At 34.5% G+C, this 27,916-nt stretch overlaps 1 protein-coding gene across 2 annotated transcripts in view; it reads right to left on the bottom strand.

Annotated features, from left to right (window-relative positions):
• Nucleotides 1-912: 912 nt before the first annotated feature.
• LOC128670015 (nose resistant to fluoxetine protein 6-like) overlaps nucleotides 913-27,916 on the bottom strand; it is a 40,427-nt gene continuing 13,423 nt past the window's right edge. For both annotated transcript variants that reach the window (XM_053745339.1, XM_053745340.1), the window contains 11 exons: nucleotides 15,775-15,956; nucleotides 14,266-14,465; nucleotides 12,840-12,963; nucleotides 10,047-10,125; nucleotides 8,852-8,960; nucleotides 8,481-8,636; nucleotides 7,662-8,147; nucleotides 7,362-7,531; nucleotides 6,487-6,663; nucleotides 4,602-4,798; nucleotides 913-1,221 (listed from right to left, as the gene is read on the bottom strand). In XM_053745339.1, the coding sequence (XP_053601314.1) occupies nucleotides 1,090-1,221; nucleotides 4,602-4,798; nucleotides 6,487-6,663; nucleotides 7,362-7,531; nucleotides 7,662-8,147; nucleotides 8,481-8,636; nucleotides 8,852-8,960; nucleotides 10,047-10,125; nucleotides 12,840-12,963; nucleotides 14,266-14,465; nucleotides 15,775-15,956 (2,012 nt within the window). In that variant the 3' untranslated portion in view covers nucleotides 913-1,089. The remainder of the gene's footprint in view (nucleotides 1,222-4,601; nucleotides 4,799-6,486; nucleotides 6,664-7,361; nucleotides 7,532-7,661; nucleotides 8,148-8,480; nucleotides 8,637-8,851; nucleotides 8,961-10,046; nucleotides 10,126-12,839; nucleotides 12,964-14,265; nucleotides 14,466-15,774; nucleotides 15,957-27,916) is intronic.

A 27,916-nucleotide genomic window follows, 5' to 3' on the forward strand; every position in this document is an offset into this window, starting at 1 on the left:
ATTAATATATAACGGTAATATGAAATCAGGTACAAAATATGTTACTCAGCTGGTCAATTAATTAAATGTACCTTATTTATATATATGTCCCACATATATTGTTTTGTAATCAGGTAAAATTAGTTCTTCTATGTTTTATCTATAATATGTTTTAAATGTACAGTCAGAGACAGCATATCAAGGTACCCAACCAAAGTCATTGCAAAATCGCTCCTATCACCGCGCCCTAGAGATCCTTGCAGGTTTGACATGCCGTAAACTGTACTTAAATCTGTCGTCAAGTCAGGAATAAAGGTTTATTCAAATATTAGGCGGGATTTGATGATATAGGTAAGTATATCGTTTAATATTTTATAGATTCTACCATCTATCTAAATCCATTATTTACTAAAGTTGCTAAGATTTTTGTGGTAATTTCATGTGGCACATGGTTGACTACGCATGACGTGGCTGACAGTGGCCAGCTAAATTGAGCAACACGAAGTCTACCATAGTGGAAAATTTATATATAAGAGGATAAATTTAGCTCAGTGGGAAACTCATAAACTAAGATGAACTGTGTATAATAAACAACTTTAAAGGCTTACATAAAATTTCAAAGAATTATATAAAAAAGATAAAACTTAGTTTTTTTCACAAACAAATTAATACAATCACGATATACATATTATATTATACAAGAGCAACATTTTTATGTATAGATTTTCAATAAAACTGTAATCTTGAAATAAATTAAGTATTTCATATGATTCTCGTAGAGCACATAATGAGGCCCATTGAAGCTTAAATTTATCGTATGACGGGCTATCCATAAATTACGTCACATGAATGATTTTTTGTTCCTTTCTAGTTCTTGTCACACCTGGAATCATTTGGGAGACTCTACCCGAACGAACGACTCTACCCGGCACCGAACTGCTTACGTGTGAATCCGAAGACAATAATATAAACTAAATCATAGTTACCCTCGTCCCACCCGTGGGTCGTAGCGTTGTTGTAAAAACTCCATCGATAGAAAGAAATATACTTACGATCTTACAGTTCTTAAAAGTAATTATGGTACAGATTTTAGTTACATTGTAAAGGCGTTCAGTGCTTGGTGGGTCTTCGGAGGCCCCCGCTCATAATCTTCAGGATCCTCACAGCCGGGGCCTCGAAGGTTATCGACACGGCGAACGAAGCTAGGAACGCCATCACCGCGTAGCCAGCGTACACGACCAGCTGGAGAATAAGAATAAGTTAGATTAAGATGAATCTTATATATAAACTTACAATATTTCACAGAGGTCTTTTGATCGCCACTTTTATGCAAAAAGTGGCGATCAAAAGCCCTCTGTGTACATATACGTATATGTGTACGTATACGTAACAGAGACAATGACGACAACAAAATCATAAACGAAACACAAAGTCATAAAAAGTAAAAAATCAAGAATCTAATTTAAAACGAAAATTAATGAGACAAATTTTGTGAATTTTCATAATGACAATAAATACCCTCATTGCGGACATTGTTTCAAAAGCTCAAATAACAAGGGACTACCCTTTTGTGGAAGTGAATGTAATTTATAGGATATTTCGGTGTTTATTTGTTATGAAAATACAGAGATTGTTTTGAGATTGTTATGTAGATTGATCGGCAAATGCTGGAGAGTACAATAGAGGGATCCTATAGCGTGTGAAGCAACGTATTAACGTGTTAAATGCAGTACCAATACTGGAGCAGGGCTTTTATCCCACTAGAATACAGCTGAACATAATTTATATCCATTTTAATATACTGTATGAGTAGTAAACTTATAATGATCGATCATAGCCAGGAAAATAAATTTATTATGTGTTTTAAATAAAAGTTCAAATAGAACAAGGTTAGGAAAAACATTGCCGTATTTATAGCTACGAATGCAACGATTCTACCGGTCGCGCTGCCGTCGGTCGTCGGAGCGATTTGTAGCAGATTTAAATTTAGGCCAATGAATCTGAAAAGTTACACGTCTGTTATTAATTTTAACAAAAATTGATCCCAAATATACATGGTATTTATTTCAATACTAACATTAAGTTTTATAAAAATATATTAAGTTTTATTAAGTTTCTATAGCGAAAAAGATCAAAAGATCAAATCAAAGACCAGGAATCCTATTAGTTGGGTCACCACCTAAGAATGTATTATGTAAGACACTATTTGTCAGAGCTAAATGAGGCCTATCCTAACAAACCTCTTATCTCCGCCCAGCCAGTCCAAGTTGGCATAGACTACATCATTAATCGCCGCAAGTACTCAGTCACAAGTAACACAGAGCATAATGTAATTTCCAACCTCGTGTACAGCTTTGCAGATGTAGACCCTCGGTTTATATTAAAATTATCAATTTTTCGATCTGCTACAAGATTGGATATAATAAGTAAATTAAATAAAATAATTTAACTATTATGTACTATCTATATCCCCGGGCATCCGTGGGCATTTGGGGATAAAACGTACCTTAATTTCTATTTTAGGTTGGGTACATTTTGCTCGCTCGCTTCGCACCCCAATGGTTTTTGGTCACATAGTTATAATATTGAAGCGTTTTGTATATATACTCGTATATTATATAAATAAAAAACGTGCAGAGGTTCATTAATTGTTTAGCATTTAGCCGCAGTAAGCCACAAGCCGGGAATTACGTTGATCTCTAATTTGCATGTTTTCATTTGCGTGGGTTTCCAGTCATCCCTGTTGTCGTCACCCACGGCGGGAAATTTATAGCTGTAATAAGAACTGTACTGTAAAGTATGGAGTGTACGGGTGAATAACTGCATGTTACATGCTTGACATCTTTGTTATGTCGTACTTCTCGATAATATTGTTATTCGAAAAAAAAAAACTAAAAATAATAATTTGTGTTGTAAATTTATACCTGTGTACCTAACATAAACCAATAAAGAAAAAAAAATTAAATGGATTTTATATAACCATACTAAAAGGTCTTAGTTTGTGTTACAACACACATATATGCATACATTTACAATGATGAAATATAATAAATTATAAAAAAATACAATATATTATACGTTATTACATTATCAAAAAAATATCATTTGAGCGTTATTTTAAAAGAAATTACAAATTGTTATTATAATTAATATCAATGGTGATAGTTCAGATAAAAGCTTTTATAAGTAAAGTTATAATAATTTAAGTTGATGTTTTATTTTGTGTATAAGTATTTACAGTCTACAGAAACGTGTGAGCAAAGTACCTAGGTGAAAAAGTTATTTCTGTATTGACAGTGATTTGCTCTGTAGTTTAGCAAGCCTACGAAATTCGAGATTCCACGACGACAGCCTAAGACACATTGCATAGCATTAAATTACTTAACATTTTTTTTAGATTTCGTTTCTAGCTTTTTGCAGAAGATTTTGCATGCATGGCATCAAATAAAATAGATTTCATAAAATCGATCTGTGAATTGAATAGGTTCATAAATTAATCTGTAATATCATTAGTACCGTGGGCAGAAGACATATAACCGATTTATAGACTAACTAACTTTTGCCCGCGGCTTCGTCCGCGTGAGTTTTCTAAGAACGCGGTATATACATGATTTTCATACAAACTTTCACCCCCAATATAGGAATTTAGTCGTTGAATCTTGAAAAAGTAGGCTATGTTTGAATGATAACTAACTACTAATGAAATCAGACTAACCGTCTAATTTAATAATAGTTAACTCAAATATGTAACTAGTATAGGTTGTACTTAAAGCATCTACAAAGTATTTATCTTTATAGTTCAGCCGCAGCCAGATTACAGTATTGTCCGTATGAGTACAAAATGTCTCCAAAATTTATGATGTAGGTCACTCCTGTGACTTCTAATCCCTCAGCCAGCTATATACTATATCTTAAAGCGTACTCTCAACAATATTGAACGAATTAGGTGCCATAAGAGCGGTTACCTGGGTCTATATATAAGAAGGTTGGGCACGGGTTCAGTGTGCCACATTTATTTTCTAATAATGAATTGAAAGATTTATTTTGTGGGTTCAAGTGTCTGAAATAAGCATTTGTTAGGATTTATTATTTTGCGCCTTTATTGTATTTAAATATCTATGCTATTGAAATTAATAAATACTCGTAAAGTTATTAGGTTAGATATGTTATAAAAATATTTTAAAGCCATGTTTATACTTACAAAAACTACATGTATATCAATTTTCAAAATTTGAATACATATGTGTAACGTGAACAAATTGAACATTTCATAAGGTAAACAAATTAAATAGCTATTGTGTCTACCTACCAGTGTACACTATACTTGTAGTGTTTCGTGTTAAAAGATTTTTTCCTCCTCTCTTCTACTTTGTACACCTCAGGTGGTTTCTCACAATTTATTTCTGCGAAATCTACTGGCCAATGGGAAGTGTATAACCAGTAAAACAACATTTATATAATTCTGATAGCTATATGTAACATATCGACCAGATAGCGTTAAAAATGTGTTTGAGAAGTGTGATAGGGCTAACTGGACTAACATCAGGCAGATTAATCTAGCAGTTAGTTTATCAGTCAGATTGGAATAAAGTGGTAAAACTGGGTCTTAAGCATGTACTTACTACGATGGAATTCTGCAAGTGGAATGGTCCATCGAGGTGGAAGGAGGTGTACACCATGATGGTGGGGTGTATGAGGTACGCGCAGTAGGTGAGCCGGCTGAGGGGCAACAACCCGCGGTAGGACAGGAACGAGTTGATCAGCCCGCCGTACCCGCAGCAACAAGCGATGGACACCCACGCCAGCGCTACGCCCCACGCTGGAACACAGTAAGAAATTCTATTCTGTAACTTTTTTCACTAAGAACAGAGTATTTACAAAAGTCAAAACATTTCCAATACTTTATTGCACGAATTAGTTACATAATCATTACGTTTATCCAGAAATTAACTTCTCAGGCACCTTTTTAGGTCATAATGTAAAATTAAATTTATTAAAGCTACAAAACACTAGCAATTCGAAATAACCAATGTTGACTAGGACTAGGAATGTCAAACTCTTTTAAACATTGTGGTTCCAGATCGTCAACCATATCATGCCAGGAGGCTATGATTAGGTATATTTTTATTTATTATTAGTAATATAACAAAGTGGGTACACATAAAGTACATGACACACAAAAAGTATACACAAACATTTTATGAATGTGATCGATACATTATTTTTATATTATTTGATAACTAGAAAATATTGAGCAATCAATAGCATCATCGGAGAGTACCTACCTACTTTCTAATCTTAAGTATAAATAAATTATAATTGTGTCATGTATAAAATGTTATTAAAGAATGAAATTAAAATTGTATCAAACCAACTTGCAATGGAATAACAATGACGTGCGCAATTTCATTTGATTAATGAACGTTTGCGGGAAAAACTCGCTAAATCGAATGAGTTAGGAGGAGGAGAGAAGGATGGGGCAGATTGCGATGCTGTGTCGAAACGTCGCTCAGGGAGGCTCAGCGCTGCAAATCCTATGTTACGTTATACAGAAAAAACACCAAGTTTTTTTTATATGTAGTAAGATATGTGGACTGATAGATAAAGAAATAAAAGAACTAGAGATTTGATATTGCATAGTAATTCACCCCTTGTCACACAATGTCAAACTTCGCCAACCTGTGATGGATGATACATGACAAAACTAGTAAAATTAAATAATAATGTTAGTTCATTTGAACCTAGCACGTTATTGTTTATGTTTCGAGGTAGGCCTTCAGCACTACACTTAACGTTGTTCCTGTCGGCCATGTGCCCTTTACATGAGTTTGAATCTTGTACCTTGATTTGATCTCGTAATCTCACAAGGACATCCCTTATTTTTTATGAATTAATTAAGGACAAGTTTAAGGATTATCACTGTGTTAAAAATAAACAGCATATGTTTTATATGACAAAAGTCTTTTTGGAGGTCCAATAAAACTACATTTTTCCTTTTTAGAATTTCCATTTTAAAATTTTCCTAATTATAATTTATATTATATAGATATTTATTTGTTATCGAGCTATTTAGAATCCGACTACCACGCTCTTTTATAGTAGTTAGTAAGTAATACCTATCTTATTACGTTTTGAAATGAAATTTCGTCTGCAGTCCGTTTGTGCGGCATCGTAGTGTAAGTAGCAACAAAGACATTTCCTTTTCCGCTTTTTTCACCTCAAAGGTGCTGCTTTTACAGCGGAATGTCTCCAGGCCAATGCTCATTTTACGTTGGCGGAACATTTTACTCATTTTATTGCCGTCCTTACAATTGATGGGTTTTGCAATGTTTACAATTAAAGCAGCCAATCATAATATAGGTTGGACAGGACTTATATTAATTATTTTTTAAATATAAGTAATATTAGGTTAGGTATCTTCAATCTTCCATTCACACTTTTACCATATGTGATGACGAAATTAAATGCTTGAGTTATAAATCATAGATTTATAACCCAAATATTTACCTGTATGTCCAACACTGACGTACAATGCGGTCGGCCAGACCTCGAAGTACCCGTCAACCATGCCGAAGATGAGGGTGCCGATGATGGCCAGCGCGGTGGCCCAACCAATTGCCACCAGCCAGTAGGGTATCTTCACCTGGCACTTCGTTTGGTGTAAGTACCAGCCCACGACCATACCTTTAAAATTAATTTAAAATTTTAATGAGTTGGCCATTTAGATGTGATTATAATAATAAACTAATTATATATGACAGCTAAATAATTGTTTCTTTTAGTTATATTTATAATAATATTTTCTTTTAGTTATCACATTTCGTTATAATTCTTACATTAATATAAAATCATGAGGTAAAAATGTAAGGTAGGAAAATTACTGAAAATCTGACGAGTCTTAGGTTCTGGCTAAGACACACACGTGTCCCCAGAGACATCGATTAGGCGGTCGAAATCTTATTGAACATACAGCTTCATAAAATGCTCTAAAATAACATTTCAGAGATCATTCTGATAAAAAAACGGTAGACATAGGATTCTTTTATCTCTGGGTAGTTATCTTGAGTGTAGCAGGGATCAAGCGATCGAACTGTTCAGCCGCCATTTGATTTTGTAGCCGCTTTTACGACTCATTGACCCCTAAAAGGGATATCCGATATGTACTTCAAGAATTTTTTTAATTCAACATTTAAATGTTAACCATAATTTATGTTGATATATTAGGCTTTTACATATTTTATAAGCAAAAGTAAATGATAATTTGATAGGCTACAAAACACACTTTGTAAGTCGAGGGATATAATATAACTGCTAGTGACTCAATAAACGCGATAGGCACGTAGAGATTAGTGGGAAATATATTAGTGAATAAGTATTCCTACCTACTAGATATGGCCCGATCCTGGACCACGGCTTATCGTACAAAGCGTCGAACATTTCGAAGGGCTCCTGAATGCGAGCCTTATATTGATGCCAGACGGAGATATATATAGTAGTCGCCCAAGAGCTCACAAGGACCACCCCGAGAAATACTCCAGCGAATTTCAGGTGTCTGCAATACGATAAATAGATAACATATACGAAGATGACAAACGAAATTAATTACGAAGATGAAGATAAGAAACGAAATTATTTATAGGAACTAATTCATCTGATAAACAATACATTTTTCTTCAACTTACTTTACTGATAAAAGGAGTATTATTATGCCGACTACGTAAAACTGGGTATCATTGGCCATGTACCAAGACCAAACCATGCAGATTTCTCTCTGGGGATAGAAGTTGTTGATGTAAAGAAGGTTTCTCCACCAGTACTGCTCGCAGGTTAAGTGGTCGATGACCGCGGGCTCGAAAACTGCCTGATTGTGTACGTAGGTGAAGATGATCTGCGTCAACCACAGGACGAAGGCGTACGCTGGTGTTAGTCTCACAATCCGATACGTGAACAGCACGAAAAAGGATCGAAATATATTAACAAGCTCTCTCCAAGTATATATTTTAGCTTTCGGTTTGTCTAGCAAATCTTCCTTAAATGACTGCTGGCTTATTACAGAGATCGAAAGAGCCGAATTTGTGTATACATTTTTGTTCATGTCTTGTTTGTCAGACTGTTTCTTAGCTTTTTTCGCTTCTGTTCTGAGGAAGAGCACTGTTACCAGCAATCCACTGAAACAATGGGCAAAGTTTTAATATAGTGTCAACAACTACTTAATTCATATTATTTAAATATCTAACTATGAAATGACAAACTTATGAAAGGATAAAAAATATGTTATTAGCTCAATATCAGTACTCTGGCTACATCTACCATGCAACATGCGCAACGCCGCGGATATGTAAAGCCGGCCAAAAGCAAAGACTTGCAAGCCACATAAAGTTCTTCCCTATGTGGCAGTCGAGCATGATCACCTCACTCCCACTACAGTATAGAATACAGTGCAAACCTTCCTTTCAAAATATAACTAAACATTTGAAAATAGCAAGGGTTTACCGCCGCACCTGATGAAGAAGAATGAGTCGACACAGTACGAGGCATTGCCGACGGACTGGTACATCAGGTTTCGTTCCGTGACTATTCTCATGGTCTTGTTGTCCGCTATATAGAACACAGTCAGGTATGTGTGGACCATAATTACCCACGTCACTGACAAGAACCTGAAAGGAATATTATTTGAATTCAATAAAAGAGAATGCATTTATTAAACAGGTATATAACATTAATGTTATTGTATAAAATCACAGCGGATATCACAACAAGGACAAGCACGCTAAATAAGAATTATATCTTGACCAGTAAATACTTAGGTATGATGCACGCGCAAATATCGACTGCAATACGTATACCTATAACAAATCGAAAATATCCCAACCTTATACCGTGTAAACTTGTAAGAGCTCCTTCGCTCGCTGCTTGCGTGCTCAGAATAGTCCTCCCATTGGAAAGTATGGAGAATGATAGAAGCAACTCCGCCAACGTTCCTACAAACATATAAAATAACAATACTTGTAATTAATATAGATAACACTCATTGATTCCTGACTTTCCCTTTGATAACAGAAAATCAAAATATTTATACAAGCCTCTACAGCGTCATATTATGTGCCGCAATTTTTTACAAATCTCCGGCCTCGATTTAAAAAGCATTACATCAATGAATATTTCATATAAATTGTTTTATATTATCCGTAAAATTCTTGGGAAAATAAAGAAAAAATCAAACTTATTACAAGCCGCGTAACGCACAGATTTGTTTGGTTGTTCTTTCAAGTTGAAGACTTGACGGATTTGCAAAGGAAAACTTGTAATGAGAAGGAGCTTTTAGAAGATTTGGAATTCATTATTAAACAAGGGGATTACACACAAATTAGCTAAGTTATGATTAACCTTTAATTATATTATATCTAAAAAAACTAAAATTATTGAAGAATTGTACTATTTTGAACATTATGTTTATCCTTCTAATTTAAGAGGACTATATTATAATAATAACACATTCCAGTTAGCCCAGATATCCAACATTTCTTGCAAGGTTTTAGACCAACCCACATACATGTCTTTGTGCCATTAGGCTAGGACAGCTCCCGGGGGACGAACCGCGTTGTTTGCAGTAACTTTGTTAGCGAACTTTGCGGTCTTTATGTGATAAATCACGGACCATTACACATGAAATGCATTACTAAGAACAAAGTAATTAGCATAAGCAATGTATTACTAAATTTACATAGTAAATCAAAACTATTCATTGTTTCTAGCCTCCAAGCTCCATACCAAGAAAAAATAGTTAGGTACTATATAAATAAGAATCGTTTGGTCGAGGGGTCAATATAAAATTGCCTGGGGATTCGAGGCAAATATATTTAGACACACGACCGAAATCCATTTAGCAGCACGTTATCGGAATAAGTACAGTCTAGAGCAGATAAACATAACCCACCTGTGTAACTTAGTTGGCTGGTGAGTTAACTTTATCTGCCTCTAAGTATACACACCATAAGTATGAATGCTGCATAATAATAGTTTATAATTACAGCCATATTAATTGTCAGCAAGCACATGTGACTCACCGCGAGTCTCCCGCCGAAGGTCCCTCTCTTTATTGTCATCGTCGGTCCGCTTCTCATCGGCAGGCACATTGTTATTGCTCTGCGAACATTACATGAACATGGATCTCTCGGAAACAATGGAATTATCTATTCAACCTGATATCTGAACGGAAGGAAATTGATGGCCTCCGACCGCCGACCTCGCGTCAATCGTGTTTGGTTTGAGGGTGGATTCTCATTGAAATGTTACCCTTCGATCCAAAGGATTTATAATGTTTGCTTTAGGTCGCACTAAGCGACATTTATATCACTCTATCAGCTAAAACATTGTCGATATCGACTTTCCTATAGAGGTACAATATTATTTTCACTATTCTTTTATCTGACATCTGTGATTATTCAAGCAGAGAAAAGCTTTATGAAGTAACTCAAAAAGGGCTTCACTTCAAATTGCAAAACCAGGAGAGGCATGGTTTTCTTTTTCAATAACTTGCATTAGATTTTCAATGTTTCTTGTCGCGTTTATTTGATCCGTTTCACGTAAGTAGTCAAAAGCAGTTACACAACATATTTATTACTTACCTGACTTACTCACCTGTATGTAATGCAGAAAAATATTTCAATAACTATCGAATTAAATGGCCAATCCAATGAGCGCATTGAGAGTCTTCGATGTATATATAGTAAAGCGATGTATATTAAACGCAAATAGATCGGATAACATTGATTAAAGCTATAACACCAATGTACACAACCGCTGAATCCCAATCTACACACACAGTTGATTCCGGGTATACGATACCAAAGATGGTCTTGATGCAGAATGTCACGTTTGTAAAATGTCATCGCGAAAAATTCGGTTACATAGTATCAGTTTCTCAAAAAGCAATTTCGCTCGTCAACTTCTAATATTAAATTTACTTTTTTCTCGAGAGAAAACTAATGTTAACACTAAATGCTACTTTTGTAGCTAATATGAAATATGATATTTTATAAATAAGTAGCGGCCCGCCCCTGCTTCGCTCGGGCAAAACTATATAAAATTATACGTCTTCCATCGCCTACTTCTATTTTAACAAAAACCTGGATCAAAATCCATTGCGTACAGGCAGCGAAAAGTGACTTGGCTTATACCATGTAATGATAACGTAATTACTTAACAGATTCATTAGTCTCTCTATAAAAAAAAATATAATAAAAGTTTAATAATAAACATTGAACAAATAAAATAAACTTTCTGAAAAAATACGTTTTCAATTAATGATAAACTTTTTCACTATGACATTTTGCGAAAGTGACGATCTGCGTCAAGACTGAATAGATGAGTAGATGTATAGTATACGCGTGTGTGCGAGGTTGAATTAGTGAACGTTTGTAGCAGATAATACAATGTTCTGACGTCGGAACTACACATGCAAATGTAATTAAATATGGCTGTGCAGTAAACTTAGGAGCGCAAGTAATTAAATGTAATGGCTTTCATGCAACAAACTAGCGAACAAACTTCTATATTCAACTAAGATTATTTACAGGTACACGTTTTTCGTATAGTTTTCCTAAGATGATAATTACAAAGAAGGCCTGGATTCGAATCGTTTTCACAGTTATTTGTCTGCGGTTGTGTGTGTATATTCCAGTTCACAGCTAGTTTTTGTGTTTGAGTCCATCGGCTTACTGCTTAGTGTGGGCCGTTGAATTTTGACAATTTATTTATTATTGCCAAATATCACTAGACATCTTATCCTTTTCTATTAGATTAAAATACTTATCTAAATAAACATACAATAAGTGAATATTAAAGAACTGCGGAATAACTTGAGTAAGTGCCGGTTAAATGCGAGTCAGTCACAAAGTTACATCTTATAACTTGGAAACTTTACTTGGATCCATTCATCAGGGATGTTCTCATAGATTGCATTAATTGAGCAATTAAGAACTAAAATGTAGTGCAGGCAGGGCTAGTGCAGGCAACCAGCTGGGTAGCACTTGCAAACTGTTGTCCAATCCGCGCTAAATTGCGCTTTATGCTGCGCAATAACATGGAAATGGTGTTTGTATTGCTGGGAATTCAAACCAATTTCCAATTTTATTCTCGATTGGACGACTTGAACTAATTAAACTTTTACATAATTAGATCGTAATAAGCCATACTTAAATAAAAACGCTATTTTTTTTATTTACTTCAATTAACGTAATATTTTAATTATTCATTACTTGAATCACACAGCTGGCAAAATATTACCCTGATTGAATCCATTGTATGAGAGACAATAAAGGGAGGCGAAATATACGTATTCCGGATGCAAAACAAATATTACCCGTGGATCCGCTTCAGGCGCGTTTCAATAAACTACACCAACTGACATCCAATATGAAAATGGAATACAAGGAATAAATATACCTACCTTAAGTGAGCATGTACGGATGTGGTGATCTATTTACATATTACTGCACATGGAAATAAGTGTAACCTTTTATAAAGCTCTACAGTATTTTTCTATGATTTGTAAATGTATACTGTATCGCGTTATTTATATTATATATTAAAATAAAATTGTATCACTGATGAAATTATTTTTAAATACTAGTGTCACTACTCTGATCGACCTGCCCTTTGCACACCTTACTGATACTGCCCTAACTGTATTTCACTGTATGTATACATACAAAAACTAGAGTGATATAAATTACAACAGAGGTTGAACATAAATTCATTGTAGTTCTTACTGAAATGGAATCACACAGCGTCTTACCCGCCGCCCGTGTATGAAGGTGGATGAATGGATGGTGTTAGGATAGAATTGAGCTACCAACAGGTTTGTGAGTGTCGTGGCGCCGCTCGAGGTCTCGCGCCAGCTTCAAGTGGTAGCTCCTCTCCAGGTAGCCCTCATACAGTGAAGCCGTCAGCATCAACAGCAACAAAACGCCAAGTGTTGTCCTGAGTAATAGAAAATTGTAATTAAAAAAAAAACAAATTTATTTAAGTATTGAATAAAAAATACTTTCTCACGGCTTCCCACTATCATTTCCCACAGGAACAGTTATTCTAGATGAAAGGTTCCCTATGTGCTTCTCCATACTTCAAGAAAATTGGTTGAGTGGACAGTTTGTGAAGAGGTAACAAATATCTGCATTTCTACCACGGAGGGCCGGTGGGGTTGCGACATTATAAATAAAGAAATAATCATATGGGTCGAAGTAGATTGATGGAAATTAGCAATATTTCAGAGGATAAAGTTTCTTTGGTACAAATCTCATTAGACTAAGAATATTATGGGGCCTAGCTATTAAAAAAAATACTTTGTATTTTAGTAGCAGTATGTTTCTATTTACAAAGATAACCAAAAGATATAAAATAAAAGTTTAACCATGAAGCTCTGAGGAAGCTTTGCGTAAAATTTATCTTTCCATTGCTCGTATAAGCTGCCATAAAATCCAGCAAATTAAACATTAAATTCGCTCGTCTGTTTCATTTTCTTCTCAAGATATTTATAACGCCCGTTTAATAGAATAATTTAGCGTCAGGGAATGAAAGGGCTACAAGGAAAATCTTAGTTCATCGATTTCCTCAACAATTGTATATTGTTTAGTCAAATTAATTTAGAAAACAAGTATACTATTGCAGTGATTGTATAATTAAATTCAAATTGAGAAAAGTTGTCTTTTACTCTTCTATTAGTGGTTCCGCACAATGGTCCTTGCGTCTTGACGAGACAAACAGACAGCGAGAGCCGATTTAACTATATATAAATCTGCCTTGTCGGTGTGTCGTTTACTGCTAGCCCATTGCGATGATTACAAATGACGAATTAAAATGAAATGAATCACAATTAAACAAAGTAGTTTATCCACCGCATCGGAAATAATGTGAGCCGAAATAAAGCCGAAGAATTGCCGCCGCTCTTGGCGCTAACTCTGAAGTTTAACAGAGAAGACCAAATATAAAGAAATCAGTAAGAATTGACAATGTCTAAAGAAAACTGTCGGATTTTGACAATTCTTTAGTTTCGACGTCGATGGTTTCCTGAGTTTATGACATATATTTTAATGAAGATATTTATTTATATAGTATATATTATAATAATTTAATTATTACAAGCTATAAATTACAGCAATAAAATGATCTTACGGCGATATTTTTATTGCCAATGCGGTCCTTCTTTAAACCATAATTTAACGATTACAGTCGGTCTTAAGTAGGACAACACTATAATGGCAGCTTTAATGGTAATATACTTACGCTAGAACATAAAATTTGGTGTCTTTTAACAAATGGTAGGATCCAGGAACTTGTCGCACGTTGTAGGTGCGGATAGAGCCTTGGAGACCAGCGCCGGCAGCTCGCGCGGCCGCCGCACGCTCCGCCGCCGCCAGCACCGCCGCCACCGCAGCCGTGTCGCAGGAAGCTGGCAGGCATTCTCCGATCAGCGACGACCTTCCCTGTACCATAATTGGATCACATATCAGGTAAACATACGGATTTGACATTTGGTGAACGGTACAAGTAAACAAGATTTCAAATTGAAGCGAAGGGCATCAAGTCAATAATGATATCGAGGAGCTTATATTAATGTCAAAACAACGCTGGGTGCAGTTTGCATCGGTTTAGCCATCGTCGCCGCTATTTGCACTTAATTTTGAACTCCTTCGCCCAACGTAACGCAAGTTTTCGCTATATCACAAGTCAATATTGTAAGATACGAGTAAGATGCATACGAATAATCCTAACAATATTTAGAAGGAATATATAGAGTCGAAAATGCGTAAGCAATGTAGAGCTTTAATCATAAATATAACTTTTGATTGTATTGTAAAACTACAATGTCAGTCTGTGATATGAATTTCGGATAACTGTAGTAGAAACAAACCGAAAAAAATACAGGTTTATATACAAATAAAAGTTATTATCGAAACGTACACTTTTATATAGGGAAGCTGGTTAAATATTACTTTTCTGAACAATGTCACTAGGACCAATTTGTCTTTCTGCGCGGGATAATATTTCAAGGAGAAAATGTTCGCAGAAAAAATATCGCGTTCCTGCTGCTGTTCATTGAAAATGAGCTGTAATAATGGCTCGAGTATATATTTTAGCTTTCCTTTTGTATTATTAAGGTACAGTGAGGTAGCAAATGTAACGTGATCGAGCTCGCAAAGTCACGCAAGTTTTTAAAACAAAAGTTCGCTGGAACAAGTTCCGAGTCATGGGTTCTGTCGATATGAACCTTGTTCCAAGTTTAATCTTTATTGTCATCTCTTATTGTTTGGAGTTTGGGAAGTTGCAACTTAATGTCGATACTCGACGGGCTTTTAAGTTGATGTTTCGAACTAAATAGTAAATTTATAAAAAAATAATTTAAAAAATGATCTCGATTGTTTGCATGGAAGCAGTGTGCATCAGCATCTCGTATCCTATCTCAATCTATGTCTATGTATATTACCATATTAAAAAGTAATAACGACGGAGTGATGGCAGATGGAGCAAAACTCTCACCAAATGGTGGCCCAGGAGAGAGAAAAAGAGTCTCGGAAGGCCAGTAGCGAAATAACTTGGATTAGATTATCATAGAATAGAGAAGGTCGGTGTAAGAGAAGAGAGACCTATGGGCCCTGTTCTGCTTACTGGGTATGCCCAGTACAGGGCTGAGATGATGTTAATAAATAATAATGTAGCAGTCTTGTATGAGATGTAGGTAGATGTAAACCTCGCGGAAGTACCGATGTCAGAAAATAGTAAAAAAAAGTTTACTTGCGGCAGGTGGTCACCGTCGAGGCTGATGTTGATCTTGGCGACAAAGAAGGTGGCGTCGAAGGGCGGTGTGCTGTGATAATACTGCTTGAGCTGAAGGTCGCGGCACGCGTTGCTAGATCCCATCCAGAAGTCGTTGCCGAACAGGATGTTAGGGAGGTACTGCCCCGACGCATCGTACACTGCAACCATACGATAGTAATTCTTATCTCTTCATATCTTAACATTTAAAATACTCGACTATGGTTTTATATTATTTCGCGTAATCTGCCTGACGACGGTACCACAGTTTAAAAATAGTGCTAGTGTTGTCACTATTATATTATATATACACTATTATATTATATTATATATTCACGTGGACGGTGTGGAAGTGAAAAATTTGAAGCTTATTTTTTTTAATCACATTTTTTTCTGAAATGTCAGTACCACTTTTCTTACTTCATTGTTTTTTGTTTTACCCAACATTCACATTCAGTGTGACCTTCTTTACCGAACCCTGAATTAAATATGTAATGCGCTGTATATTAGTGGTACGTTCTATGGAAGTCTAGAAGCAATTACCGTTGAATAAAATTTTTATTTTCAGAAGCATTTTAAAACACATTTGAAATGGTTTTGATAAAATATTATTAAAGGTTTTATAGACATAAAGTGCAGCAGTCGCAAATGGACAATTAACTGAAACCGCACCGCAGTGTTTTCAACCATTTTGCAACGGTGTGATTGCACTTGCGAGAATTTATGATCTGTGGCGATGCACCACTGCAAATGGTTTTATTTATATCGTCAATTAACATGACCTGATAAGCCGGTAATTCGCTATTTTTTGTATTATGATAATTAATATATTTTATGTAAGGTACGATTAATAATTGCAGATAAAAACGCATAAGACGGTGTCTGACCTGAGGAAGACAAATCTAATTAGTTACAAATAAAGTGAACTCCATTTCCAAGGATTAGGCGACATTTACGGCTTTGAAAAAGGACAGCGATAAATAATACTTACACGTCGGAGTTGGGAAAGAGAAGGGATTTTTACAAGGTTTTTATTTCGTCGCTTAAAAATGATATAAAGTACCAGAAAGAAGATATTTAAGAAATAGGTAAGTTGTGCTTGGTTTCTGACCTCTTTTTATATTCTCCCGTTAATGTCGTACGAGACGGACAAGGAATAAAAAGCCTAGATAGCTAACAACAACACTAGGGTGGACGTCTCAAACAGGAGAACGGTCTTAAAATCACAGCCGACTCTTCAAAATTATACATATATAAAATATATATAAGTATGAATCTTATACGCGGACTCCAAGCCTTGAGATGCCACTGAAGGAAACTGGCAAGAAGCGATGATAAAAGAGAAGGTTTTTTCCCCAGGGTCCTAAATCTCTTCCCTATTTTAGCTAGTAAAGTGAAGGCTGACCTTTACATTAGATATGAGAAACAGAGCAGACGGCATAATAAATAATGTACACAAAGGTGATTCTTCAGGAAATCAATCTCCGAGGAACTCCGATTGCTTTAATATTCACCGAAACAAGGCTTATGAAATCATAATGCTGTACAAGCATTAATTTTGGATGGTTTTATTCCACAAATTGCTAGGGATTTGGATATTGTATTGACATACGCACCCATTTAAAGCAAATATAAGTTATTGCTTTTTTCTCGAAATCAATGTCTCTAGTCGATTGATTTTTTGATATGTTTTGAAGTCGTATAGCTTCGCCCATTTGAATCTGCATCTTCCCACCGGTTTTGTAGTTACAATATTAAAGCGCAATTATTTATTTATTATTCATTACATATCAAGTCCTTTGATTTGATGCAAAATTATTTTATATTGAAATAATGATTTAAATTTATTAGTCATAGCTATTCATAGATTAATACTATTTTATGGGTACGAAGTGGCCTTGATGTGTTAGGTAATCTAAAGACCATCCAAACACATAACCATAAATGTAAATTAAATGGATATGAAACGTCTGACTAGACCTTCGCCAGTTATTTATTTTATACCTAACTGCCACGATGTGATATGGATCGTAATGGATCAACTTTGAAATTAATTAATTCATCTGAAATTCTGTTGGAGTGAACATCATGCGAAGAATACCAATGTCATAAATAAATGCACTTAATAAATTTCGATGAAATTAAGTACACGTGGGTCACTGTTAAAATATATCTTAGAATAACAATAAGGTATTTTTTACCGCAAAATTATCGTTAGTACAAAGTGCCGTCATTAATTAAGTAAATATACCCTACAAGTAATTGTAATACATCGTGCTCTATTGTGTAGATAGTGTTTACTCTAACAAAGTAGAATTCAATGCAGCATGAACAGTCTAATACACTCGTAAATGCCTTTTGTTACAGCTCCTGTATATCGTAATAATTAATATTGTCAAGTAGGATTTGCCTCCAGCTTCATTGATTATGACAAAGAGAAGTTATTTAGTGAATAATGAATTTCAGCGGAGGGACAAAGACATATTGAGACAAATCTAAAGAAGAGGATAAGGCCATGCAAGCATAGAAGCTTTTCGTTGATCGCAGGGATAAGAGAATTTTATAGTCTTTATCATTTGATGGGTAGGTTTTTCTGTAATTTGTACAACTGATAAAGTTGCACATGCGTAGAAAGGGGAAATCAGGGGATAACACTTCGCTTGGGTTACTCAAATAATGTATTGGCGTAATGTATTGATTGGATTGGAAATGTTCGCCTAGGCTAGAAAAAACTAGGAGAGTGGATCCTGGGTTCGCAACGCTTTACGGGTGAGGAAGAAACCGGGAAAACGCTCAGATGTGAAAAGAGAAAATGTTCGCCTAGCATTGGACGACGACGCGCAACGTTTAGTACCGTTTGTGTTTGTCGATGGCATAAAATAGTCCACAGAGTTGGTAAGGTATAAATAATGTACAATACAAAATAAAAACCCTTGTCAATGTCGGTAACATTCACGTAAAGTGGAGCACAAGGAAAACGCGCGACTGGAAGGCCGTTTAATTTTTTGTTTCTTAATGAAGCTTATGATTAGCGTCGCGAGAGGCAACCGCCAGTGACTCCGGCGAGCAGTCATGGCCGGCCGACGTCCTCATTGTGACAGTGAACGAATATAGAACTTTCAATTTGCTTAATACACTGGATATTATATATGGCCTACCTAATTCATAAATTAATAATATACATTTTAATAAAAACAAAAAATTAATATACATTATTACATACTCGTAAATAATTCACTTTAAGAGCAATACCTATATTTGTTTTTGTGGTGGCGTGTGGTTCCGTTCTAGAATATAATATCCTCCCATGGATGGACATGGCTACTGAGAAATTGTTAAACTTATACTTACTTAGGCTAGGCAACTATTAAGCAACAATAATATTCTTAGAGAGTTGACGTCAGACAGTCCTCTGGTTAAGAAATATCTGGTCTCGCGTGGAATTAGTTTGGTCATGTCAGCTAGGTCACAATATTTATGAGTAAAGTTCTATAGTAGGTACGATGAATGACATTAAACGCCAGTCCACTAAACTATTAATTGAGTGACATCACATTATTTTTGAATTGTCTTACATTACGCAGCAACTGCTTTTTAGTCATGTCATAAACGTAAAAGACAACCCTACTAAAAACAACAACACGCCGGCTTTTTGCGAATCCTGTCATGTTAACAATCTTCACAGTACTGATTTGTTGTTGAAAGTATATTAGATATTAAGTAGTTATAGCCTATTATAATTTACTAAAAATAACTTGAAAGTAATTTAGTAAAATGTCTATTTTCATGTATATCACTACAATTTGTTTATAGTTGTAAGATTAAAATATGATTATTGAAAACAATGAATTGTCCTAATTTGTGGTAATTAAAGTCACGTTTTTCTCAATTGTGGCAAGAGTTTACCACAGTAGAAATAATTGTTAGGTGTGGAAATGTTTGGCAATGTCCTTTGTCGGGTGGATCCGCTGCACCGCTCGCACGCTTGCTGTAATGTAACCAATATTCTGCAATACACAACCTGTCTTTACACTACAGGAGCGCATTGATGTTTTTTAAAAAGCAGTACGGGGCTTTGATACTATTTAACCTATTTATTTCATATAAGCGACCATTTGTGCAAACAAACAGTCATTATCAATCCTAAAAGTGTGCCTAAAAGTGTGCAAGCCTGGCGGTCAATTTACTATACTATGTAATGAAGTTTTATTAATCAAATGGAAAAACACTACATGTACGTTTAATAAGCATGGCTGTATATAAATATACATATTGTAATTACAAATAATGCGTGATTCTCATTTGATTTTAACTTATTCAAAACACCCATAGTAGTTTTTGTAACTGGTTGATAACGCAACCTTCATATAGAGCAATCTCAGTGGACGGGCATCATCACGAGACCACGGTCCCTGAGGAGATTGCGGTGGCTGTTCCCTTCCAATAGGGTGTTAGAGGCAATCGCATCGGGAGGGCGGGTCGAGGGACTTACCGATCCCAAGGGATAATAGCCCACAATAAACGGCTACCCCGATCACCGATGCGACAAAACTGCGGGACACTTGTGGGGAAATTATACAAACTCACGATGCTCTTTACAATTGTTTTAAAATTGAATGACATGAATTAACAAGCTAAGACCTTGTCTTATCTCGCCAGTTCTGCAGCATCATATTTTTCTAAAGTGAACTTTGTTATTATTATTTTTATTGTAGTTGTCAAAGCTGGCAATGATAGATCACCTTTTCGATCTCATACGAAACTTACGATAGTTTATTAGATATAGTTTTTCGAAAAGATACGAAAAGATGTCCAATGCTCTATAATTACATATGAATTGATGATATTAAGTGAAAGATAGATCTTTTTTTGTTAACTAACTATACTTAGTTTGTAATATACAAAAATATGTTACAAATAATAGCTTGACACGGGTGTTAGTGTGTACAGATCGAGTCATCAATTTTAGTTTGGTAACCCACGTGTTTCCACACAGGTGTTAATCAACTAATCCACGCTTGATTACGAAAGCAACTAAAAGTACACTGTGCACAGAAAGTGGCCGGTACCTGTACAGTTTAGGTACACACTGATTTTTTTAATGAAAAGATTTCATAAATAGGTTTCTCCAAATACTTGAATCAATTGTTAAAGTTATTACTTGAGTTAAGTTTTTTCAGGTCTTGCAAAAATAGTCTTTATGTGTAAACTCTAACACTAACACCCAGGGCACAATGTTGAGTCGCTCTGAGCTCACATCGTCAAATTACAGGGTTGCGTTATCATTAGTAGCTCAGTGGCTGGATTGATTGTTGCTTTCGTGTGGTTCGTAATTGGAAATGTTATGGCGGTAGCTGGCACTGTGACGGAGGCAACAGGCGATGCAATAAAAATATTTATTATTACAAAAATTTCTAAGGACGCTCGTGTCCTGATTAAAGTTAAAAATTTCATTCATTTGTGTTGTTTGCAGCCCGTCAGATACCGTATATATATATATATATATATATATATATATATATATATATATATATATATATATATATATATATATATATATATATATACATATATATATATATATATATATATATATATATATATATACTTGATATTAAAATGCGTTTTGTTAATAAAAGTATTTCTGATTGTATTTCATTACCTTTATAATATTTCTGTTGCTAGGTTTAGAGTAAGCGAATACTTAAGATTACGTGGAAAACTTACATAAAGACCTAGTAATACTTTCTAGATCCTAGATACATGATGGTATCCCAGTTACTCATAACTTTTAAATTTCCTTTAGCCATGCACTAGACTCAATAGACAACATACCCAGAAATCGAACAAAACTAATAGGTATACAAATAAAATAACTTGGGCACAAATAATTTAAACCTTATTAATATATACAATACATGGCTAATGGCTATGTATTGTTAATAATTAAAAATACGAAATTAAGTTTAGGTATGACATTAACTAACCAGAAGCTTATCCATACAAGTTAACAGAGACAAGAGTCAAGTTAAGTTACCTTGTTTGACAAGAAAACGTCGAGACACACAACATGGTGACGTCAAATTCGGCACGTGAGTGCTAAATGAAATGTTTACTTTCACGTATTTTATGAAAATAGCGATTATACGTCAGGCGCTTTTTTGCGCAAGAGTGACCACCACCGCGGTCGGCTAGCTCGGAATTATGTCATACAGCACAGCTTGCTGGTCACCCATCGAGCCCCAGCTTGTCCAATAAACAAACATTTTTATGCTTTCAAAACTATTAAGCAATGTTTATTTTTAATTGTGCCATACATAATTAAAAACAGACGTCATGAAGGTCTGCTACAAAGCAAATACACAATTATTCATTGCAGTAACCTATTACGTGCCTAACAACATTTAACGATTATTGGGATCGGCGTTTCTAATCCTCATGGGCGAATTGTATTTGCATTTATTTTTATTATACGGTCTGCGCTCGTGTATCTGCCTACCTTCAACAACGCCATGTATAGTATGTGTAGCAAGTGCTACGAATAATTGTAGACCGCGTTTAGACTTCTCCCGTGCTACGAAATATTTTCTTACCACATAAAACTTCATCATCTACATGTCCAGTCCATGGTACTAAACAACTATAAATAAAATCAGCTGATCCATACATTTTCCACAAGTTAGGTATTTATTTTTGTACAGCTGATTGTTGTTCGCGATTTCGGAGTTATCCCCATACTAAAAGTTGTTCAGAATCATGGATTGAGCATGTAGACAAAATATTGCCAATGTATTAAAAGTCACCCTTTATATGTTTGTAGTGGGAGTCTTCAAAAATACTATATCTAATGTAATATTAGTTCGGAAATAAATTGACCTATTTTCTAGACATTTTTTATATATTTAATGCTACACACTCCAGACTGGCTGCGACTGAAAAGTGTTTGAAACAACAGCTTCAATAAAAAAGGTTGATATAAGAATGTGACGTACATTTCATTTCATACACAAATATTTTAATGTTATTTAATTCATTTTACACAACATGTTAATAAATTTACGTAAATAAGCTATATCAAGAGATAAGAAAAATCGATAAATATTGAAAGGTTCTCTATACAAAGCATTCTTCTATTAAGCAGACAAACACGTTAATCCGAGGGCAAAGCTCTCCATGTAGGTCAGTGATTACATTTTTCATTCATAAGAAGTAAGAAACTAGTTCCCGCGTAACTGGCCGTTATGTAACTCAGTTAGCTGTAAGTAAAGATACCTTGACGGAAAGTAACGCTTCGCGAGCCTTCGATATTTGGATTAGTTTCGTAAATTAGGCATAATTAATCGTATTCTTGGAAAACCTAATTGTTAATACAGTGTGACGCTTTTAATTAAGTAACGTATTAACGTATAAGTGAGTATTATTTTCCTGTTGGTTAGATTATTGAAATATTTCGCGCCGAAAGAATGGCACTGTAACTTTATTATAGTAACACTTAAAAGCAACACAATCACTACATAGTATAAAACAAAATCACCTCACGCTGTCTCTTCTCTTTAAAAGTTAGTATAGATTTTGATACAGGATTTTCAATAAGAGGAAGGTTTAGGTAGGTGTAAGTCGCGGGCATCAGCTAGTACAAAAATAATATCGTAAATGCCATTGCAACATCAAAGTTGTTCATTTCGATCTTGACCCGTCAAAAATACCTCGGAAAATTTAAATTGTCAAGCGCAACAATGCCGCAATTTAAATTTGCCCCAAAACTATGCCTGAAATAATAATTTATGTTTGTATATTTATAACAATACAAAAATAATATCGTAAACTCCATTGCCACTTCAAAGTTGATCATTTCGATCTTGACCCGTCAAAAATGTATTACCTCGGAAAATTCAAATTGTCGAGAGCAACAATGCCGCAATTTAAATTTGCCCCAAAACTATGCTTGAAATAATAATTTATGTTTGTATATGTATAAAAAAAGACAAAACTTCTAGTTTGTTTCGAAGCATAGATCTTTAAGAATCACGTGTGGGTTAAAATTTTATGCAGTTTCAGGATTCTATTTTATAAGATTGTTGCAATTACTGGCAAATTTACGTTATGATAAAAAAATAAAGATTCAGATTAAAAAATTCTAAAAAATTTATGTAACTAATATAATAATAATTTGTGCAGGTGAGAGCACGGTGAGAGTTTTAAGAAAGGCATTATTTCAGATATTTAGACAATAAAAAAATTCCTAGAAGTGGGCCATTGACACGGATGTGAGACACGACATGTAGTCGCTTAGTATAAAAATATCTATATATTTATCGCAGAAAAATCTAGGTCGAATATACTATTATGCAAATTCCATGAGAAAGCTTGTCAAACCTTTCTGTCGTTTGCGACACTAGTGTTACGATTTTATTGCACGTTTATTGTTGATTTATGTACATTGCAGTCTGTGTAGCAAGGTGAAGTGGAGGAAGGAATTAATGAATAAAATTGCAGGGAATCAAATCGTTTTAATTACTTTTTTATTTCTTTAAAAAACTAACTTTTAATGTAGATTTTAATTATAATTTCGGAGTAATGAAACATATTTAGTAGCTATTTATAGTTTACTTTAGTAATGTGAAAGAAAAAATATATAAATGTAAGTGCAGGGAATCAAATCGTTTTAATTACTTTTTTATTATTTTAAATAACTAAATTTTAATGTAGATATTCATTGTAATTTCGGCCTAATTAAACATACTTAGTAATTATTTATAGCTAACTTTAGCACTCGGCTTTACAAGGTAACCGGGGCTATATATAATTTTATCTTTTCTAAAGTAGCATTATACTGGTTCCCACTGCATGAAGATCGGTGTTTGCGTTTGAAAGGAAAATTCTGTAAAACTAGAAGTAAATGTGTATATAGGTAGACGAAATTATAAATTTAACGTAAAACACATAAATTGAAAAACTAATAAACATCATAGTAATTAATTCTCCAAAAGTTTAAATAAAGCTACGATGATAAGCAATTCACGAAAACCAAAACGGTTTTCGTTTTGTTGTTTTGGGAGGTAAATTGTGTAATTGTATAATTAATAGAATGTAGGTAGAGGTCACCTCGGGTAACCTCTACCTACATTCTATTAATTATAAGCCCATTAAATTAACTAAGCAGATTTAAGGATATGTATGGGTTTTGAATGAGAACAAAAGATAACTGAGCAGCGGCCTTATGATCTCTTTGCAAATACTTGTAAAGACCCTGATATTAATTAAAAGGTGAAGGCCAGGTTTGGTGTAAATAATAGTAGATTGCAGGTAAAGTAAGTAGAGGTCAAGTTACGAACTAAAGGGGTCCTATACGACGAAGGTTGGCATTAAATAATTTACCGTAACGCATTGAAAGGGGTTGATAACTTCCTATATACTTGCCGCAATGTGAACTATCTAACATCTACAAGGTCATTTTGAAAATATTTACATTATTACACAAACTAATATATCAATTGTGAATTAAATTAAAAGCTAAATTTCATAAATTTACATAGTCTACAGCACAACGGCTTTGGAGAACATTGCATTTGGGTAGGTACCCAAATGCAATGTTCTCCAAACTCGCCCCTATTACCGCGGCATAAAGATCCATCAAGGGCAACTTTCAAAGTATAATTATTTTCATAAGGTACTTTTATAAGGTTCATCACTTGCGAGTTTGTTAGGTATCTTTAAAAAATAAATGTGCTAGATTATAGTATTCAAATAAAATTTCTAATGAAGCAGAGCATGCGGCCGTTTGTAAAATCACAGGCAAATCTGTAAATTTGGACTGCTCTTTTGGACTTTGTGGCGTCACTACATCGAATGCAACGTGTAGATGAGTGAGAGTGTAAGCATAAAAAGCTGGACAGTGAGTGCGGCGCGAAACTGGGAAGTGGGCCACGCGAAAGTAATGTAGAAAACGAGAAAACGCCAATGCAATTTACTTATTTGCCAAAGTGAAGTTAAACGCGAATACATCATTAGGTTACCCCACCGTCCACAAGGTAATATAAGCGGAAACGAGACTGGTATGGTGGATTGGATATTAGTTGTAACAATAAAACTTATTTCGATCGATATACCCGACGCGATACAAAATAAGTGAATAACGGGTTTAAAATAAATATGAAACTCACATGTTTCTGTGTAGAGTTAGGAGGTGAAAATACAAATGTCAATAACTACAAGATAATATCTAATAAACACCAATAGGTTAGTTAGCTATCAAGCTATCAAGTCAAATCTAATACTTTTCCCATGTTGATTGTGCTGTATCTACTTAGTTACGATGCCATAACATTACAGGTATTTTAAGAATTTCTATTACTGCAATTTTCACAGTATGAACTTTCCACAAATCTTGTGTGATTTATGAGGTGGAGTACTTCAAAGATATATTTTCCTACTAAGAAAAATGCTGTTTTCTCCGAAACACATGGAGAAGTGCTGAAGTATTGGACTTTTTCTTTTATTAGGTATACTGAACCATATTGCACAACTATATTACTTACCCAGAACTTAGATAGTCAAATTATTAAATATTTAGATGCCGCAGTGATAAAATTATTAAATTACTAAAGAACACTATACGTAGTATACATAGCAGTAATTGCTCAAGATTAAGTGTCATTTTCATTAAATCAAATCTTAATTATCCCTGTGATCGCATGCAGAATATCGCAGAATCTGGATTCTACTCAGGCTGGAGCATATTAAGTAAATACCTAACATAAGTTTCATGCATCAAATTTTATATTACGCAGCTAATAAACGTTCGCATCGTATTGTGGTCAGTTTGCCTAATCTATAACAATTTATAATATAATCTATAACAGTTTTATAATGAAATACTGTGGTAAAAAATGATGCAAAGATGAGGAAAATTCTAACTTTTTTACATGTAAAATATAGCAAACAATTGAGCTTTAAATAAAGGTACTGCTTTGTACAAATTAAATTGAATGAAGGATATTCATTTATTTGATCGTTTGAAATGGACGCCAATACCTATATTCAATGCCACTTAACAGATTGTATACGTACATGCAAACTATTAAAATCAATTGTTATTTAACACACAAATATGCACATTCCAATTATGTTAAGGAGATAACTTAAAAACTGAGTAGCCAAGGTAGCCCAGTTGTTTAGAAGAACATTGTTATTATTTTATGTTTTCTAATGATATCGATGACTATGGACCACAATATTACCAACCGAAGTTGTTTCTTTCTATAATTATAACAATGCAAATTATCTATATTAATTGTCAACTTAAGTACTGGTTATTACCACAATTCGGCCGAGAATCAAATCTTTTTCTGTAACAAAAAAAACTTTTTTTCTATTTCATTGTGTTATTGCATGGTTATGTATTATTTTATTGTACATTATTGTATTGGCAAACTTTAAAGAGGACCTACAGCCTACATTCGAGTTACCACACAGACCCGTTGCGGCGTGTCTATTCTCAATAAAACTGGCGGTAGTCCGTGTGCAACTGCAGCAGACTATGAATTGTTTCCAATTTACGCGCGTGTGAACCGACAAATTGCGATGCATTCTGTGGACCGAGGCTTCAGGGGCTGCTCCGACTGAACAGTTTGCTGTATTGTAGACTAGTTTGTACCTAGATATCCTGGAATCGTTTTAGACACGATCTATACATATAATAATACTATAAATGGCTATGTCTGCACATAGGAGATATTAAAGAAAAATAATTATGGGGTTCTTTATGGGACTTAATAGAAGGCAAATTTTTTTTCTCCGTTTGTCTGCAAAAACTACTGGATGGAATTTGTTGCGGTTTTAATAGTTGTATAGCGGAAGGTCTTACTTAAAATCTGGTATAAGTTTTATAAAATTCGATACGTTGCTTAGATCCTATGTTACCGATTAATAAGTTATGAGCGGACGCACGAAATAAACACGGGCGAAGCTGCAGCTAGTCTTGAATTAAATGTCTTTGTAACAAAAAAATAACGGTCAATTACGAACTGGAATGCATAGAAGGTTCTGTAAAATTTGTTTTGTTTGTTTATGTACATATATTTACGGTTTTCTTAGATATATTCTGTGCAAGAAAGATGGC

This window comes from Plodia interpunctella, chromosome 5, assembly GCF_027563975.2.
Source record: "Plodia interpunctella isolate USDA-ARS_2022_Savannah chromosome 5, ilPloInte3.2, whole genome shotgun sequence".
Lineage (NCBI taxonomy): Eukaryota > Metazoa > Arthropoda > Insecta > Lepidoptera > Pyralidae > Plodia > Plodia interpunctella.